Source organism: Sarcophilus harrisii, chromosome 2, assembly GCF_902635505.1.
Source record: "Sarcophilus harrisii chromosome 2, mSarHar1.11, whole genome shotgun sequence".
Classification (NCBI taxonomy): domain Eukaryota; kingdom Metazoa; phylum Chordata; class Mammalia; order Dasyuromorphia; family Dasyuridae; genus Sarcophilus; species Sarcophilus harrisii.
The window spans coordinates 286,190,017-286,205,499 of NC_045427.1; the positions used below are offsets into that span (position 1 = coordinate 286,190,017).

At 37.3% G+C, this 15,483-nt stretch overlaps 2 protein-coding genes across 4 annotated transcripts in view; one reads left to right on the top strand and one right to left on the bottom strand.

Annotated features, from left to right (window-relative positions):
* The window catches only part of TDP1 (tyrosyl-DNA phosphodiesterase 1), a 156,956-nt gene extending 153,828 nt beyond the window's left edge, over nt 1-3,128 (bottom strand). Inside the window, exon 1 of the mRNA XM_031952363.1 lies at nt 2,983-3,128. The gene's annotated coding sequence lies outside the window, so the exon portion shown is untranslated. The remainder of the gene's footprint in view (nt 1-2,982) is intronic.
* A 113-nt stretch (nt 3,129-3,241) lies between these two features.
* Nucleotides 3,242-15,483, top strand: part of EFCAB11 (EF-hand calcium binding domain 11) — a 160,189-nt gene continuing 147,947 nt past the window's right edge. Inside the window, exons 1-2 of one of the 3 annotated variants that reach the window (XM_031952365.1) lie at nt 3,242-3,412; nt 5,808-5,903. In XM_031952365.1, coding sequence (XP_031808225.1) covers nt 3,338-3,412; nt 5,808-5,903 — 171 coding nt within the window. In that variant the 5' untranslated portion in view covers nt 3,242-3,337. The remainder of the gene's footprint in view (nt 3,413-5,807; nt 5,904-15,483) is intronic. The other 2 variants (XM_031952367.1, XM_031952366.1) reach the window with 2 other exon arrangements.

The following is a 15,483-nucleotide window of genomic DNA, read 5'->3' on the forward strand; positions in this document are numbered from 1 at the left end:
ATGGGATGGGCAAATTGCTGAGATGCTAACAGCAGTTCGTTAGCTGGGCCGAGTGAGACCCCAGCTATGCGGCAGGTAGTAAAAGGCCGAGTTTTGTTTTTTGTTTTTTTTTTCTCATTCATGGGGATTTGTATCCCGCCGGGCCTAGCCTAGTGCTTGGCACATAGGAAGTGTACGATAATCGTTTCTTATTTGACTGATAGTAGAGCTTTTTTTACCCCGGATTTTTCTTTTTGATAGGCCAGCTTTTAATATAAAAGGTGGATTTGGGAATCTTAAATGCAAGTTTAAGTCCAAACTGTCACCCTAACCTTTGTCTACTTCACCTTTCGATATAAAGGTTTGGACTAACTGAACACCATGAAGCGAGTGCTGGAGTTTGAAGGCCTGAGTTCAAATGCAGACTCGGACCCTTAGTTCTATTACTACTACTGCCATTACTATTAGTTAATATATTCTATTTATTGTGTCACCTAGTTGCCTTTTAATAGCACTTAGCTCCCAACATTATGAGGACTGAATGAGATAATATATCTAAGACAAATATGGATATATATAACACATAACATATATATTAATATTTTGTACATATATATGCATATATATTTTTTAATTTACAAGCCTTAAAGCACCGTATAAATGCTAGCTACTGTGTTTTTAAGTACAGTGACTATGCCACAAAATTTCACTATTAGGAGAAAAACTAGTATAGACATACCTTGTAGAACTTATATGAAACTTTTTTGGTGGTACCTTACTGTTATTTAAAGAAAAGCCCAAACAGCCTATTAATGATTTACTTTTGATGTCCCTTATATTGTGTGTGTGTGTGTGTGTGTGGTTGGATTTGAACTCAAATCTTCCTGACACTGTACCCCATTGGCATCTGACCACCTCCCCACCATCTACTTTACCATCTACCTGCTGCTGGCAAGCCGTTTGACCCTGGGCAAATCACCACACTTCTTTTTGCCTCAGTCTCTTCATCTGTTAAATGAGGAAAAATAATAGTACTCACCTACTTGAATTGGTGTGAAGACCAAATAAGATTATAATTGTGAAGTGCTTTTTAAACCTTAAAGCTCTTTATAAATTCTAGTAAGCATCATTATTAAGCTTTTAACATAATCAGTGACAAATGGGAAGCAACTCAATTAGGAGTTTGAATTCAGGCTTTTTTTAAAAACCTTTGTCCCCTTAGGTTAAAAATTACCCATCAGAATTTTAAAAATATTTTGGAGACACCCTGTTTCCCAAAACTAAGCTCTGCCCTCAATCTGGCATAGCAACAATCCTTTGCACTCTGGATGATATCACTTTTTGGCACAGTGTATTTCGCTGACCAGCACCAGGTGGTTACTGAAGGAGGTCCCCAGATTTCCCAGGGACCTGAGAGCCAGAAACAGATGGTCTATCACATCTCTTGACGTGTTCACAATTGCTGTTTTTTTATAACTAAGTATTGCCACACTAATTCTGGTTCTGTATCTGCTACAAGGCAAAAAATTTGGAGACTGGTCCCAACTGAGGAATGCCTGCATTGTCCACCCATAAACTTACTATGAAAACTGCTATTCAAGACTTAAGAATGATTATGTCATAATCCAATTTACCTGTGTTTTTTTAATGAATATAAAGCCCTGGCTTTGCCCCATCACGTTTAAGTCCTTCTCAGGAGGATTTCTGCTTGCAAGCAGTTTCCCATTTTGAATTTAGTTCATTTTCTTTTTGATCCTTGCCTCTCCTGCCTACTCTGTTCAGTGTAGACCATCCACAGTTAGAGGAGTTCGGATCCCGTTGCCAGGAACCTGTATTTTCATCCATAAACTGAAGAGGTTTTTTTTTTTTTTTTTTTTTTTATTTAATAGCCTTTTATTTACAGGTTATATGCATGGGTAACTTTACAGCATTAACAATTGCCAAACCTCTTGTTCTAATTTTTCTCCTCCTTCCCCCCACCCCCTCCCCTAGATGGCAGGATGACCAGTAGATGTTAAATATATTAAAATATAAATTAGATACACAATAAGTATACATGACCAAAACGTTATTTTTCTGTACAAAAAGAATCAGATGAAGAGGTTGTTCTAAACAATCTCTAAGGCATCTGCTTGTTCTAAATCTAATTCTCATCTGCTCTGCTGAAAAGAAAAGCTAAGCAGTAAAGCTCAAAAGAATTGGAGGTGACAGAATAAAATCAAATGTCTTCGTGTAGGATTGAAGTGGGACTCACCTGTGCCCTCATGCTGGGATCAGAGTTCAAGTACTGCTTTATAATCTCATTATAATAATAATCATCATCTTTATAATTCTTAACGCATCCTGCCTTTCAGCTCCTTCCCTCCTCCACACCACACCGGCCCCACTTATTCACCCTCAGCCATAAAGAACGAGTCCTTATGTGTAGACAGAGCTGGAAAAAAGAGGACTATATTGCATTTTAACCCATGGAAAACGTTTGCTTCTTCCGAGTCATGTCATCAGCTCAGCATTTCTAGAAGTAAAGAAAGGACCTTAGAAACCACTCATTTAACAACAGAAGCCAGACAGAGGGAGGATTTGAACTGAGATCCAGTTTTACCAAACTATTAATATTAATTAGGCACGGATTGTTAACACCCCCAGGGGATCCTCAGAGCCTAGCAAAGAACCTGCCACGTGGTGGGAGTTCTCTTAATATCAGCGATAGACTGATTTAATTCTATTTAGAGTAATAAATCAGCTGTATCCAGATCTTTCCTCCGCATCTCGCAGTCATCAAGAAATCCCAACTTGTGTCTACGCGGGAAGTCCGTTTTTATTCTTTTGCATGTTTTATTTATTATTCATTTTTTAAAATTTATTCATTATTTATTTATTTTATTTGTTTATTATTTATTCTTCCCAGTCCGCCAAAATGCAACGTACAAAGCAGGAGCTCCACAAAATTTGTTGAAAAAACTCAGGAATAAATACACTATTCTTTACAGATTTCAAATTTACCAGACAATCTCCAGGAACTTCCGACTCCACCAGTCGCTGACTGCGCTCCTTAAACAGCAACCCAGTAGAAGCAAATGGGAGGAACTAAAAGAAGACACAGACTTGGCCCCGGAAGCTGCCGGTCCCGACTACTTTCTCTTTGGGGAAGGGGCGTAGCTACGCAAAAAGTGCAGCCAATGGGAGGGAAGATATGAAATGACGCGAGCAAGCGACAGTCCAATAGGAGGAGCGTCGGCGTTGCTAGGCGGCAGTTGTTTCCCCCCCCCCCCCCCCCCCCCCCCCCCCCGGCGGAGTTGGCTGGAGGAGACTGCGATTCTATGTTTCGTAGCTTACATCTTTTGTAAGGCGCCCCGAAATGTTCGCTGCGGACAGTAGTGCCTTGTGCGCTAGACGTGAAGCCCGCCTCTCAGAGCGACGGAAGTGGGTGAAAGTAGGTGTCTCCTTGGCTTCGGGTTTAGCAACGCTGAGCGAAGGGAACTTTACCTTGGATTCTGAACGAGAGGGGTGCAGCCTCGGCCGGAGACAGGCAGCAGAGATGCGGAGCGGGGAGCCGTAAAACGGCGCTCCCCTCCTAACCTTGATGGACGGCACCCCAGAATTCCCGTCTATCCAGATCCTTGAGGCACCGGACCGGATGTCCCATAAGGGCTCCCTTCCACCTCAACCATGCTATTTGAGAATCCTGTTGATTCTCCCCCCCCCCCCAACTGAATGAAAATCAAGTTCTTGAAAAGCTAGAACTATTGCCGAGGGAGAGGGAGAGAGAGAGAGACTGAGAGAGAGAGAGACAGAGAGAGAGAGAGAGAGAAAAGAGAGGAAAGAAAGAAAGAGAGAGAAAAGAGAGAAAAGAAAAGAAAGAGAGAGAAAAGAAAGAAAGAGAGAGAGAAAAGAGAGGAAAGAAAGAAAGAGAGAGAAAAGAAAGAGAGAAAAGAAAGAAAGGGAAAAGAAAAAGAGAGAAAAGAAAGAGAGAGAGAGAGAGAAAAGAGAGAAAGAGAGAGAAAAGAAAGAGAGAAAGAAAAGAAAGAGAGAGAAAGAAAAGGAAGAGAGAGAAAAGAGAAAAGAAAGAGAGAGAGAAAAGAAAGAAAGAGAGAAAAGAAAGCAAGGGAAAAGAAAAAGAGAGAGAAAGAGAGAAAGAGAGAAAAGAAAGAGAGAAAGAAAAGAAAGAGAGAGAAAAGAAAGAAAAGAAAGCAAGGGAAAAGAAAAGAGAGAGAAAAGAAAGAGAGAGAAAGAAAAGAAAGAGAGAGAAAAGAAAGAGAAAAGAAAGAAAGGGAAAAGAAAAAGAGAAAAGAAAGAGAGAGAGAAAAGAAAGGAAGAGAGAGAGAAAAGAGAGGAAAGAAAGAAAGAGAGAGAAAAGAAAGGGAAAAGAAAAAGAGAGAAAAGAAAGAGAGAGAAAAGAAGAAAGAGAGAGAAAAGAAAGAGAGAAGAAAGAGAGAAAAGAGAAAAGAAAGAGAGAGAAAAGAAAGAAAGAGAGAAAAGAAAGCAAGGGAAAAGAAAAAGAGAGAGAAAAGAGAGAAAGAGAGAGAAAAGAAAGAGAGAGAAAGAAAAGAAAGAGAGAGAAAAGAAAGAGAAAAGAAAGAAAGAGAGAGAGAGAAAAGAAAGAGAGAGAGAAAAGAGAGGAAAGAAAGAGAGAGAAAAGAAAGAAAGAGAGAAAAGAAAGAAAGGGAAAAGAAAAAGAGAGAAAAGAAAGAGAGAGAGAGAGAAAAGAGAGAAAGAGAGAGAAAAGAAAGAGAGAAAGAAAAGAAAGAGAGAGAAAGAAAAGAAAGAGAGAGAAAAGAAAGAAAGAGAGAGAGAGAAAAGAGAGGAAAGAAAGAAAGAGAGAGAGAAAAGAAAGAAAGAGAAAAGAAAGAAAGGGAAAAGAAAAAGAGAAAAGAAAGAGAGAGAAAAGAGAAAGAGAGAGAAAAGAAAGAGAGAAAGAAAAGAAAGAGAAAAGAAAGAAAGAGAGAGAAAAAAGAGAAAAGAAAGAGAGAAAAGAGAGGAAAGAAAGAGAGAGAAAAGAAAGAAAGAGAGAAAAGAAAGAAAGAAAAGAGAGAGAAAAGAAAGAGAGAAAGAGAAAGAAAAAGCATTTGTGAAACATACTTTGTTGCTGAGGACTCTGCTCTGCTTTGGGGATAGACGTACAAAAGCAAAGCCAATCTGTCCTCAAGGAACCTGCATTTTAATAAGGGACACTATCTTTCTTGGGAAATAGTACTTTGATCTCTAGACGAGTCATTTAACTTATAAGTCTCAGTTAACTTTTTTGTAAAGTGGAAATAATAATAGCACCTACTTTCCAGGGTTGTGGTGAGAACAAAATGGGATATTTGTAAGGTGCTTTGCAAACTTTGAGTGCTATATAAATGCTACTTATTATTGTTATTACAAAAGTTACTAGGAAAGTGAGTGGGGGCTTTAAGGAAATAGACGATCACTAATTTATGACTGTTTAGACACAAGGTGGCAACAACATACTACTCGCAGAAATTAAGAAAAGTATACTGTTTTTCTCCAAAATCTTTAAAAATTAACTATAGGACACAGTGTTTTTTACAATGCTGCTTCTAATCTGCCCTCCCCCCCACCTTGAATTTAAATATAGTGCTTTGCACACAGTAGGTGCTTAATGTCAAATTGAATTGATTCTATCTTAATAAAGAAATGAGAGAAACTTCAGTTAGAACTTATTAATGAAAAAAAGAGCTCTTGACTATCTCCCCTTTTTTTCTTTGAGTTTTTGATCCCCTTTCTGAAATCAACAAAAAATTCAAGACCAATTACACAAAATTAAAAAAAAAAAAAACTAGACAGTTCTGTGGCTCTCACTAAATATATTTAACATTTTTTAGGTATTTGAAGCATGTGATGAAGATAACAAAGGTTATCTAAGCAGAGAAGACTTTAAAGTTGCTGTAGTTATGCTGTTTGGTTACAAACCATCAAAGGTATATTTTATTTTTTATTAATATATATTTAGTGATAAAAAAGCAGCAGTGTTATTTTGCTAAAGCTTATTTTACAATCTGAATCTTAAGCATATTACAGATACTTAAATACTTTTCATAGGCCTCTACACTTAAATGTTCAATGAAGAACTTTGCCCATTTTATTAATGACATTTATTTTAAACAGATAAAATTTTATTAATTTTTAAATCATCTACTTTCCTAGTGTTTCTCTTTCCCCATCTCTCTCAGCAAACAATTACATAAAACAAAGTATAAATAAAAATAAATAGAAAAAGTCTGATATTTTATCAAGATCCATAGGCCAATAGGGTGAGAACATGGCTCCTCATACCTCTTAATGGGGGCCAACCTTGGTCATTAGAACTTGGTAGCAGTTTGCCTCAATTGTGTTATTTTCCTTTCAGTTTACATTTCTATGGTCATTTTGTATATGGTTTTCCTGGTTCTGCTTAATTTACTTTGTACAGTTCATATATCTTCTGGTGCTTCTCTGGATTCATCATATTCATTATTCCTTAGAGTATAGTAATATCCCATTACATTTAAGTATCGCCACCTGTTTGCCTATTTTCCAGTCAAAGGTTTTTCTAATTCTTTGCTACCAAAAAATTTTTGCTGCTATAAATGTTTGTGTATATAGCACCTTTTTTTAGTCATTGAGCTTCTCAGGAATCTCTTCAGTAAAAAAGGTATAAGATTTTAGTTACTTTCTTTGTTTAGTTTCATATTGTTTTCCAGAACTAGACCATTTTCCACCATCACTAACAGTGTTCTTCTAGTATGCTTATCTTTCCTTATCCCTTCTTACATTAATTACGCCCCTCTTTTGTCACGATAGACATTTTGCCGTTATTTTATTTTTCATGTCTCATGGCTTTCTTTTTGAAAAATTCACTTGTATTTTTGTAATATTTAAGCTCTAAACTATCTCCCTTTCTCCTTGCTTTCCCACCCCACAGTAGAGAAGGCCTCCATTTGACACAAACATATATAACACAGATTTATATGTCTATATAGACATATGCATATACACATATATGTACATATATGCATATATATACGTGTGTGCGTAAAATCATATTATACATACTTTAATTTAGTAGTTATTGCTCTGTAAGTGGATAGCATTTTCCCTTATAAATCCTTTGTAGTTGATTTGAATATTTGTAATACTTAGAATAGTTTAGTCATTCACAGTTGTTTTTTGAATGGTATTGCAATTATTATATATATCCAATGTTCTCTTGATTCTGCTCATTTCATTCCTCATTATTTCATACAAGTCTTTCCATGTTTTTCTAAAATCAGCTAGCTCAACAATTCTTATAGCACAGTTGTATTCCATTACAATTATAGATCACAACTTGTTTAGCCATTTCTCCCAATTTCCAATTTCTTTGTCACCACAAAGAGAGATCATATAAATAATTTTGGAATATATAAGTTCTTTTCCTTTTTTCCTGATCCCCTTGGGAAACATACCTAATAGTGGTATTTCGGGGTCAAAAGATATAAACAGTTTAATAATAACTCTTTGAGCATAATCCCATATTGCTTTCCAAAAATGGGTGGATCTGTTCACAGTTCTCCCAATGGTGTATTTGCATACATGTCTTTTATTACTGATTTGAGGTATTTTTTATATAGTTCTTAGTAGTTTATTATCCTTTTTTTTTCTGTTCATATTATTTGATCAATTGTTCTGAGAGCATTTACTTTTTTTTATCCTTCCTGTACAAAGCTGGATCAGAGTTGGAGGAAGATAAAAAAGAATTATTTCAATTGTCTCACCAAGATCCTTCTAGGAACACTTAACACTGCAATGATCTAGAATTATTAACTGTTGTATTGAGCTACATTTATGTGTATGTGTATATATGTTAATATACACACATATATATTTATAATTTTGTCATACCTAGGGAATAACTTCATTAGTTTAAATGTAAAAGTGAAATCAAACATCTCACTACTGATCCAGTTATTAGTATTATAGTTATCACTACTTTAAAGATTTATCATTTCCTTGGTATGGTTATTCCCTTTGCTGATATGAATTACATAACCTTAAATGATATGTAATCTTCAAGAGTTATCTTGACAAAGAAAAATAATCCTTTTCTGGTCATCATGGTGATGGATGGGCCACTCTAAACCCACACCCTGATTTCTCTTTCAAAGTTCTATCTACTTTTAATCAATTAATTCAGTATTTTGTTACCAGGCATTACTGGATACAAGTATAAAAAAAAGATGATCTTTGTTCCCTAAAAACTTATATACATTACTAGAATATATGGCAGCCTCCCCAAATTATCTTTTACATTTTAGTTTATTTATATCTAAACTTTTTTGATCAAATTTTTCTATCAGTATAAATATTTATAAATGCATTATGTGTATAGACATAGATATGTATTTACTTATTTATAAAGTATATGCATGTGTTGCTGTATTGATAATTATATATATTACAAATTTTATGCAAAAAACGAAATTTTGAAAGTAATAAAGTAATATTCAAACCCGGAATTCAAAAAAAGAGCAACTAGAGTTTATTGAGTAGGCCACTTAGATCTTCAGAATTCATCAAGTATTTATCTGATATCGATAGGTCAGAGAAAGGAGGGATATGAAGCAGGGAGGTCTATTAGAAGAGTATATTGCTTTAATCCTGGTAAAGAGGGAGAGAAATCTGAACTAGGGTGAAGTTTTGATCATCATCAATTATTTATTAAGCACTTAATATATGCCAGACACCATACTAAATTCTTAGGATACAAAATAAAGCAAAAATAAGGTTTCTGCTCTCAAGCAATTCTGCTCCAATTCTAATTGGAAAGGCCATATGTAAAAAAGGTGTAGGAAGAAGATATATATTTTGGTAGTGGTTGTGGTGGTATTTAGTTGTGTCTGTTTGTGATCTCTTTTGTGGGTTTTCTTGGTAAAGATATTGGAGTGGTTTGCTATTTCTCTGTGTCATTTTATAACTGAGGAAAATGAAGTTGGCAGTCTGGGTACCTGGGAGGATGGCGATAGAGAAGTTCAGAAGAGAAAAACTATTTTCGGGGAATAATAAGTTCTGTTTTGGACATGTTGAGTTTGAGATACTATAGAACTTCTGATGGGAACTGTCTAAAGGGCAGTTGTTGGGCAATATGAGATTGTAGCTAAGGAGGGATGGTAGGACTGTTATTTAGATATGTTTGCCAATGGGAATCATTTGCATGGTGATGATAGTTAAAGCTGAGGAGAATATCAAACAAGACAGCTTAGAAGGAAAAGAAAATATATTTACTTCTGTCCTCTGACAGTACCTTAGGACAGACCCACATCACTTAACACCCAGTCTGCTGGTGGGTCAACCCGTCTCAAGTCTCTCACCACTTAAATCCATCTTCCACCCACCAAAGTGATTTTTCTAAAGCCTAGGTCCAACCATGCCATTCCCAAAATCAGTAAATTGCAGTGGCTTCCTACCACCTCTAGGATCAAAATCACCTGTTTAGAACTCAAAGTCCTTCAGAACCTAACCTCCTCCCCCCCAACACCTCTCCAATCTTCTTATACATACAATGTACTTATACTTAAAATCCTTCACATAGTTTGTAAAGCAGTAACGGCTGGTCTCTTTCTGTTCCTTACATAAGATACCCCATCCCTTGGCCCCGGGTATTTTCTCAGTCTGCCCCCTATATCTGAGATGCTTTCTCTCTCATCTCTGACTGCTAGTTTCTCTTAAGACCCAACTAGAAAACTCAGCTTCTAAAGGAAGTCTTTCCCAATTCCTTCTAATTATGATGTCATCCCTCTGCTGATTATCTTCAACTATCCTATATATAGCTTATTTGCATGTAATTGCTTGCCTGACAAACAATAGGCATTTAATAAATTCTTGTTGACTAAGAAGCCCATGTGGGACACTTTATTAGTGGCCATGAACAGCCTATAAAACCACCAAAAGAGGCTTGAGAGGATATAATTAGACAACTAGGAAAAGAAGCTGGATTGAGAAGTCTCTTGAAAGTGGAATGGGCAGAGATTGTATAAGAGAAGAGGGTGAACAACGGTATCAAAAGTTGAATGGAGATCAAGAAGGATGAGGAGTGAGAAAAAAGATTTGGCAACTAAAACATCCGTAACTTTGGAGAAGGCAATTTCAATGGAATGATGAGGTCAGAAGCCAGACTGCTGAGAGTTTATAATGGAGTGAAATGAGAAGAAACAGAGGTACCAAATATAGAGAATTTCTCAAGGAGTTTAGCTGCAAAAGTGATGAGGAATACAGGATAATAGCTAGCAGAGATGGCTGCATAAAGTGAGGGGGGTTTGTTTTGTTGTTTGGGTTTTTCTTTCTTTCTTTTAAACAGTTTGGAGAGATATGAGTTTATTTGAGGGAGCCAGTAAATAAAGAAAGGCTAACAATGCAAGAGTGTGTAAAATATCAAGGGACAATTTACTGGAAAAGATAGGATGGAATGGAATTGGGGGTACGTACAGAGAAGTTTGACTTGGCGAGCCTCTCTCTTTGTGAGGTAGTAGAAGGTACTGAGTGAAGTGGGATGTTAAAGGAGGCACTCTCATCAAATGAATGGTTTCAGTTTTTTCAGCTAAGTATTACAAGAGGTTCTCAACTGAGTGTTGAGGTGCTAGAATAGGAAGGATGAAGATTGGAAAGATTTGGAATAGCCACTTTTGTGGGCTTTGAGTGTGAATTGGTTAGGGAAGTATAAAAAGATTACCTTGATTTCTTGAAGGCCCAGTTGAAATTGTGTGGCATACATTTATAATAGGCCAACAGAGGGGAATTATGTGATCTTCTCCAGCTTTATTCAGTGCACATGTGGAGGAGTAAAGGTGACAGATGGTGGCCATAAATTGGAATTTGACAAGACTATAATGGATGGTAAGACAGGAAGGCCAGAGATTCAATAGGGGGCAACATAAAGACAAACTGGTTCCATTATGGGCAAGGTGGGCAAGGAAGGAAAGGATAGCCAGAATAGAAATATAGGGTAATATGGACGAAAGACAGATAAAAGATTCTTCTCAGATAAAGGAATTTTAGAGTTCATGAACTGCATTTAATGTTTGTCCTCTCAAGGGGAGAGGAGAAAACAGTTTTGAGAAAAGTGGAGTCAGAATTTTGGGATTTATGATATTAGGGTATATGAGGAAGGGAGAAAGAAGAATGAAAGATATCTAGGTTGTGAGCTTGGGTGATTGAAAGAATGATAACGCCCTGTATAATAGTAAAGAAGTTTTCAAGAGGGATAGGTTTTCGTGAAATGATAATGTGTTGAAGATCATAATCCATTCATATCTGTGCATTTTATGAGACCCACTGTTTCCCCTCCAAAGTGAAAACCAAAGATAGAAATGAGGGAGTGAGAAGAAAGTTTACTTCCAGGTGCTAACCCCCAATATGTTGCCTGAAAAAATTAAGAAGTAATTTGGTAGCTGGTGTGGGATGTACATGGAGAGGATGGATTTTTCCATGGGCATATTCTAATCTTACTGTGAATCCTGGGGAGTGGTTGGATTATAACTGTCCTAAAGGAACCTGTAGCCAATAACATCAATCATCCTAAAGGACAGTTGGGAGCTTATTCAGTAGAGGCAGGGGATAGAATGGGGAAATATGAGGGGATAAGATAGAAGTGTGACTATTTTGGATATAAGCCCCACAACTGGCTCATGTAGTGAGAGTAAAATATGAACCATGTTCCAGTCCTGCAACTGAATGATCTTATGCTTCTTTAGAGGAGACCAAATTTAGAAAGCTGTCTGAAGACCTAGAAAACAAAGCTCTTGACACCAGAGTCCTTGCCACTGTCAAATGATTAAACATTAGAAGCAAAAAAGGATTTTATTAATGTGAATGACATTAAGGATGATGTATTACTTTATGCTTTGCTTTTGCATCCCAAGGACCAATGAAACTTTGATATGACTTGTAACTGAAACTTTTTATAAAAGATTCTTGCTCCCTTTTAGAATATGGGCTTTTTGAGGACAGGCACTTTCTTGTTTTTCTAGTTGCATCTTAACACTTATTATTGCACATAAGTGCTTAATAAATGCTTTTCCTTTCATTAAAAATAAAAAGGAAATATCCAGCCTCAAAACTAGGAAGACCTGGATTGAGTAAGTCCTAACCTCTGACATATAACTACGGGACCCTGAGTGACTTGTTTAACTTTTGTAACTGAAAGAATATAAGTTATCAAGCAATTGCCTACCTCTAATGATGAAGTGGGAATGAAGAAGGTTGGAGGGGATTCCTTACAAAGAATTCCCTAATTTGAGGAACCTTTATAAGTCCTTTAATCAAAATACATGGAAAACATTTTTCCCTTCAGTTCTATTTTTGAATCCTTTGTGTTCTATTAAGGACCGTGCCTAGGTGAAGGAGCAGGTCAGTTCTCTGAGAACCCCCACAGCTGTGAATCATAACACTTGAAGAAGTTGCAAAGCAGCCTTTACTGACATAGATGTTCCTTGTGGGTTGGGAATGAAATAAATTGGAGGCAAGAGGGAAGAGGAGAGAGGTCAGAGAACGCAACTGCCTCTCAGTCTCCTTGTGCCATCGTGCTCCTCTCACATGAAGAGATCCATTCTATAGGTCTAAGTTAGATCTCCAGCAGCCACTGGCAGGTGGCTCCCGTATTGTACCATATGGTGCTCAAACGTGAAATACAAGAAATAAAGAAGCAGCAGTGTTTGAGAGCTGTTAGTGAGTAGGATCCTTCCAGAGTTCCTTCAGTAATCCACAGGGAAGGAAAGGGAAAAGAGCCCCAGTAAGACTTTTTTAGTCGGGGTAATTAAATGGGCCAACACATCAAAGGGCCAAGCCAGGAGACTGATGAGAGACTTAAATGCTTGTTCTGACTATAGTCCTTTTCTCCATTTGAAAGTTTGTCTCCGTGATATCTCACAAGATCAACACCTGTTTTAGTGCTGTTTGTACAAATTTACTGACCATGCTGTGGGGGAAGAAATAATCACATTCCTATAAAACAAAAAACGGGGAATTGTTAAGGATCGTGCCTAGGTGAAGGGGCAGGTCCATTCTCCGAAAGCCTTCACGATTGTGGATCGTAACACTTGAAGGAATTGCAAAGCAGCCTTCACAGATGTTCCTTGTGGATTGGGAATGAAATAAATTGGAGGCAGAGGGAAGAAGAGAGAGGTCATACAATGTAAATGCCTCTCAGTGGAGAAGTCAGAGAACAGCTACTGCCTCTCAGTCTTCTTGTATTATCATCATCTGCTCACATGAAGAGATTCATTCTACATGTCCAAGTTAGATCTCCAGCAGCCACTGGCAGGTGGCTCCTCTATCACAACATTCTGTTCCATTAATTTATTTTTTGATATTTTTCCAGTACAAGAGAGTTTTTATAATTATCATTTTATAGTATGTTTTGAAAACTTAAAGGATAAGTCCCCTTTACTCATTCTTTCTTTGCTTTTATCACCTATTTTTCCATATAAAATTTTATGACATCTAATTCTACTAAATAACCTATGGGTAATTTGATTCATGTTGCTTTAAGTGTGTGAATTAGTTTGGGAATTATTAGCATTTTTGTTGTAGTACTTCACAGTGGTATATGAGTTACTTAGGAGAAGCAATAATATTTATAAGATTCCATTTTGTGACAGCAGTGGCCACACTTATACTAAACTGATTCTGAAATCTCATCCTTTCTAGATAAAATCAGATTGAGCTGGTTTTTCTCCCTTTAATTCTCTATTAGTTAAATTCTTTCTGAGTTTCACGCTGGAATTCATTCTATAAAAATGTTTCTCTTCAGTTCAGTTTTAAATTCTTTGATTTTGAAAATAGATCTTAGTCCAAGGAAAGAAGAAAATTGTAGCTCTTTAAAAAAACACCCCTTAATAATACTGATAGTGTAGCAGCTATTAGTGTAGGAAGCATTTCAAGAATCAAGACCACAGTGAAACAGGAAAGGAAAACAACATTAGAACTGACAAATTCTTTTCTTCCTCATCTATTATTCAGGTGCCTTCTGCAACTACTTCCTCAGTAAAGTGACCTTACTCCTTATGAAGGTCTTCTTCTATACCCTCTCCTTAATTCAAATAATCCCATTCCATCCCTCTGTCATCCTCACCCTCTCACTTATTTTCAGTCTCACGTGGATTATTAAAATATTACATTCTGTCTTCCAATCTGATCATTCCACTGGAACTTCTCTTTCCAAGGAAACCAATGATCTCTTAGTAATTAAATCTAGTGGCTTTCTTTCCCTCCTCATTCTCCTCTACCTCTACATCATTTGAAACCTTAGTCCTTCTCCTTTGATACTCTTGGCTAGGTTTTTGAGACAGCACTATTTTCTGACTGCTCACGCTTGGCTTCTTTTATTGGATCTTCACCTAGATCAGGCCCTCTAACCTGAAGTATTCCATAGGCTTCTGTCCTGGGTCCTCTTCTTTTTTCCTCTATACTCCTTCTCTCGGTGATCTCAGCAGTTCCCATGAATTCAATGATCATATTTGTGCTTATGATTCTCAAAACCTCCAATCTCTATCTCCAACTCTCTGTAGGACATCTGTACCTGGATGTGTAGATATCTCACTGTTCTTATATAATATAATCTTTATGCAATACCATACTGTAACATAATTCCTTATCTTTACCCTGAAATCCTTTCCATCTGCCACCTTCCCTATTCCATCTTCCCAGTCCCTCAGACTCAGGGGGGAGGGAGGGAGAGGAGGGGAAGAAGGGAGGGGAGGCATCATGCTCCACCCCTCTTGTCTCCCCTCTGCCATCCAAGCTGTTGCTAAGGCCTGTCCATTTCACCTTGAGGTCATCACCCAGCTGCTCCTCCTTGCCTCCAGCACTGCCACTTCTGATACAGGCCCCGCCTCACACCCACATTATTCATGGTGGCTCTGCCTCCCTCAGCCTCTCCTCCATGCAGCCACCAGAGAGATTTCCTTCAAAGTGCAGGTGTAGCTATCACATCACAAACCGCAGTGTCTCCCTTACTCTCCTCCAGCATCAAATGCAAAGTCATCTGACTTTCAGAGTCCTTTATACCTGGCTCCCTCAAACCTCTCCAGCCTCCATACACCTTAGTCCCCAACACATCCTCTTTAACCCATAAACATGGGTTTTCCTGGCTGTTGCTAAGACATTTAATTTCTCAGACATTTTCTCTGACTCTTCCATGCTCAAAATGTTTTCCTTTCTCATCTCACTTCCAATAAGTCCCAACAAAATCCCAGCTTCTACAGGAAGTCTTTTCCAATGCCTTTTACTTCTAATGCCTTCTTTTTCTTAATTCTTATTTATCCTTTATATGGTTGGTTTGTACATATTTGCTTGCTTGCCTCTCCCATTAGACTGTGAACTTGCGGGCAGGGAGTTTTCTTTTGCCTCTTTTTGTATCCCTGGGACTTAGCACAGTACCAGGTACATAATAAGTTTAATAAATGTTTATTGCCTGACAAACTTGCTGTGAAACAGTCCTCAGATAATAAGCAAAGATCTTTAGAGAGGCCAGATTTATAAAAATTC